Genomic DNA, 4173 nt, shown 5'->3' on the forward strand with positions numbered 1-4173 from the left:
TGGCCGGACTGTTACTGTACTGAGACAATTCCACTATCGCTGAAAGTCGGTTGATAAGATAAAAATCTATAGAAGAGCAGAGTGACGTGCAGAAAGAACTAAAAGCATTTAGATTTTACAGCTCTTCCTAAAATTAGGACACTAAAACACTGTTTATTTTTATAGCCAACCAAAAAGGATGAAGAGACTGTTTTTTACGATTTTAGAGGGTAGGAAGGTGGAATCAATGCATCCAAATACAGGCCACTTTGAAACACAATGTGACGTCAAGGTCAAGGGCAGATGGTTATGACACGGCTTGTAAAAGGATTAGCCTGTCTTAGTCTTTTCAGGTCTCACGAATATTATTTGCCTGCTGCCAATAACACATTTGGAACTCAATTTTGTCTGAATCAGCTGTTTTAGACACCTTTAAAAAGCACGACTGGTAAAAAGCTCATCAGTAAGGAACAACACAAAACCCAGAAAGATACAGCTTTATTAACCGGGCTCTAGTGAAAAAAGATTCATCCCAAATGCCATATGCACTAAAATTTCCCACATTTTTACAATTATGTCTGTAGATACAAATGTGTATCAAACATGCACACCGGCTGCAGACAACCGCACTATGGGCAGTGTTTAAGAGACAGGAGTGGCGTCCGTTTCCTCGCTGCTGCTGCTGCCACTGCTGGCACACACAGGGTCGCCCTCGACGACGTACCACACCTCATTGTGTCTGTTGAACAGCGTCATTGGACTACAAGAGACAAAATGCATGGAAAGACTTACAAACCAGTACCCTTTTTCTGATGTTTTTTAAAATAGTGTTTTACTGACCTGTTGTATCCAGCTGCATAATGTTTGCCTTTTATGTACTTTGCACCAGCGTCATCGAGAGCTTTGGATAAAGCTTTAGCTTTGCTCTTCTCATTCAGGCTGGTCATCCATCCGCCATAGCTCAGCACGTACACATTCATCTTTGGAAACGTACGGAGCTTAACCTGCAGAATGATCTGGTTAGCTGAAATCATTATGGTATGCAACCATACCCAACCTCATCCTGCCAGCTTACGTTACTATCAGTTGGTTTGGGGGGGTTTTCCTGGTGTTCAGCTGGCAGCAAGAAACTCATTGGGTAGACAACTGTTTCCCAGAATGGTCGGTCAACATCTTCCATCTCCATGAGGACGGGTGCCGTCATCTCCACTTTCTTTCCTTAAAGAAAAGTCACAAACAGGAAAAGGACTTGAAGCCAAACCAGCTCTGGTCTTGGATCACAATTTAACTGTAATTACAATGTGAAAATGTGGGAAAAAAAAGAAAAAAAAAGACAAATTTTAGCTGTACCACAGAGAGGTCAGCAATACATTTTTAAACACTAGGTTGCTCACATATCTTGAGACTGACAAATACCTTCCTCATTTGCACCAGCGATGTACTTAAATAGTCTTCGAAAAGCTGTTATGGATGCAAACTCCATGGAGAACGAAGATGCCTCTGTTGAAACCCATTTTTCGGAGTCGTAGCTGCGGACCTGAGGGGATGCAAACAAACATGAGCCTTGAAGAGTTTCCTGCATTTGACCCGATGCAAAGGTCTCCCTCACCTCATATTTATCGGTCTTGCAGATCACATCAAACAGGAGGGTTTGTTCCGTGTCAACGTTGAAATCCAACTCAGACGAGCTTCTGCGTATTCAGATTTATATGAAAGCAAATTTAAATCAGAGGTGAATGTGCAGCATCGAAGAAGCACAAACGCCAGTGGATTATGAAGGTTTCTTACCCGATCCTGGCTTCAGCTGTTATGACCAGCAGAACTCCAACAAGCACTAAAAGAAGCATTCTGAGAGACAATTGTTGCACTTAATAAATGAAAACACAACTTTTGATTAAATTTCTTTCAATGAACTAAACATTGAAAGAAATTTAATTAATTTAATGTTGTAAAAAGTGTACTCACTTCACAGCTGATTTCCAAGTCCAGCGTTCTGAAGAATGTAATGTGGTGCTTTACCAGTTTGGTGGGGAACCTCTATTTATCCCAAGTCTGGTTACAAAAGGGAAACTGGCCACTCCTTGAATTCTAAATGCAAACCAGACAAAGGACTGGTCTGACCAATGGGACCCCAGGGAAGATGCTGGGGAGAACAAATGGTCAGAAGAAAAGCACGTTGGTCTGTGCGTGACTGTTTTGCAACATTTACAGGCTGTTCTAACGTTACCAACTGTTAAAAGACATTCTGAGAATGCTATTTAACACAATGTTGACAGGAAAAAACCCATTAATATTTTTTTCTCTCACCTTGCCACACAAAATGAAGGTAATAATTTACTCTGTGAAGTGTAGATTTCATGTAAAAACTGGTTCCCAGCAATATTCTTTACATCATTCTAGGTTTAGAACAATGAGTGTCCTCTTTGACAAATATCACCTATTCAGAAGAATTCCCAGAAGAATAAAACCAGGCGTTTGGTCCCGTTTCAAAAGAAGACAAAAGATTACATCACACCCATAACCACAGCAGATTATTGTTGTATTGGTCTACATATTCTTTAAGTGTGTGTGTGTGTGTGTGTGTGTGTGTGTGTGTGTGTGTGTGTGTGTGTGTGTGTGTGTGTGTCCAGCAGCATGCAGATTCCCTTTAGAAAATGCTCACCAGTTAGTATTTACTGTAATTGTATTTCAATACATTACAGTCAATTTTATACTACCATATTAATGGATGGATCGGAACCACTGAAGACAGAATAAATGTAAAATAAACAATGATAATAGTTTTAATTCAAATTAAATAATCCCTACCATGTGTCCTTTTTCAGGATTTTTGCATGCATGTTTGAAAAACATGAACGAACACTTACCAAAATCAATTTATCCCACATAGATGAAGTGTTTATTAAGAAAAACTCGTGGCGCAAACAGATATTTACACCAGAGCTATTTTAATAACACAAGTATGCAAATGTTGCAGCAATCCCACATGAACTTCTCAAGTTTATCTGAATCCACCCACTTCCTGAAAATTAACAATCTTAATTGGAATATAAACATATAAATAATAAATTTAGGCCCCTTTTAATAATGCGCCAGAATTTCAATACTTGTCATTGTGCCTGCAGTTTAAGATGTTATAAGATGAACATCAGCCTAGTTTGCCCCCTCTCGTGGCCACAAAGTTGAACTGCAACAGTCTTTAAAAAAAAAATGGGCCGCGCCGACTGCGTAACACATCGCGATTTTCAAAATGAGTTGTCCAACAAGCAATATGGTCAAAATGTGAGTGCGTTCGTAAATGACTGTTTTTAGAATGTTCCTAACCTTTCAAGAGCAGTTTTCATCCATAATACGAATATTTTTTGTAACGACACCAGTGGGATCTATAATCATAACACTATGGAGCTGTTACAAAATCAATGTTGATTCAGGAATGTTGATTCTAGCCCACTGAATAAACACAATTACTGCTGATAATCACGTTTGTTAGCTGCTGATGTGAGCATTACCTCACACCTACAACATGCACAGCTCACATGTTTCTCCAGGTGGTTTAAAAAAGCTTACATAAGTTCAGTGGTGCATTGCAAGTCTTCCTTTGAGCTGATAATAGGCACAATTCCTTATGGTTTCTTGTTTCCCTGTCATTCAAAAGGCTTATTGTCCTTTGGATGCTAAGTGTGCTGCTAGGTTTGATGGGAACAGGGATGTTCTTTGTTAAAAACAATAAAATCTTTCCTGAAAAACAGAGTGTGGTGATTTATGCTCTCCAGAGTAGTGAAGAATGTAGAGTTGTACAGGCAGCAGCCAATGCACAGGCCTGTGGTCCGACACAGGAGAACCAACATCTCAGGACAGGATTCAGTGTCCAAGCACACTTAAGGGATAAGTGAAGGGAGAGAGCTCATGTCCCGATTTGAAAGACTCACCCTGTCCTTCCACTTGGATGACTGAGAACATTCACCCACAAGGAGTGCTGGTTTGGATCACCACCATGGCTATATAAAGAGGGTTGTCTGGTGTGTCCCCAGATGCAGAACTCACACATTGCAGGCTCAAAATCTCAGCGTGTGCAATAAAATAAAATCAGCTCTGCGTAACCATGAACACAGGAGAGGGTTAAAATATTCTGCATTAATGAGAATACATCTTTCAAAAGAAAATGACCACTGAACACGAGGACACAAAGGAAAA

General features: G+C 40.0%; 1 protein-coding gene across 1 annotated transcript; it reads right to left on the reverse strand.

Annotated features, from left to right (window-relative positions):
• Positions 1 to 460: 460 nt before the first annotated feature.
• soul5 (heme-binding protein soul5) lies at positions 461 to 2093 on the reverse strand. The gene is made up of 7 exons (XM_057013921.1): positions 1945 to 2093; positions 1768 to 1827; positions 1589 to 1670; positions 1396 to 1516; positions 1055 to 1197; positions 820 to 983; positions 461 to 739 (listed from the first exon to the last, which is right to left on the reverse strand). Exons 2-7 carry the CDS (start codon positions 1824 to 1826, stop codon positions 622 to 624), a joined length of 687 nt encoding a protein of 228 aa, XP_056869901.1. The 5' UTR covers position 1827; positions 1945 to 2093; the 3' UTR covers positions 461 to 621.
• Positions 2094 to 4173: the final 2080 nt, after the last annotated feature.

This window comes from Takifugu flavidus, chromosome 18, assembly GCF_003711565.1.
Source record: "Takifugu flavidus isolate HTHZ2018 chromosome 18, ASM371156v2, whole genome shotgun sequence".
NCBI lineage: Eukaryota > Metazoa > Chordata > Actinopteri > Tetraodontiformes > Tetraodontidae > Takifugu > Takifugu flavidus.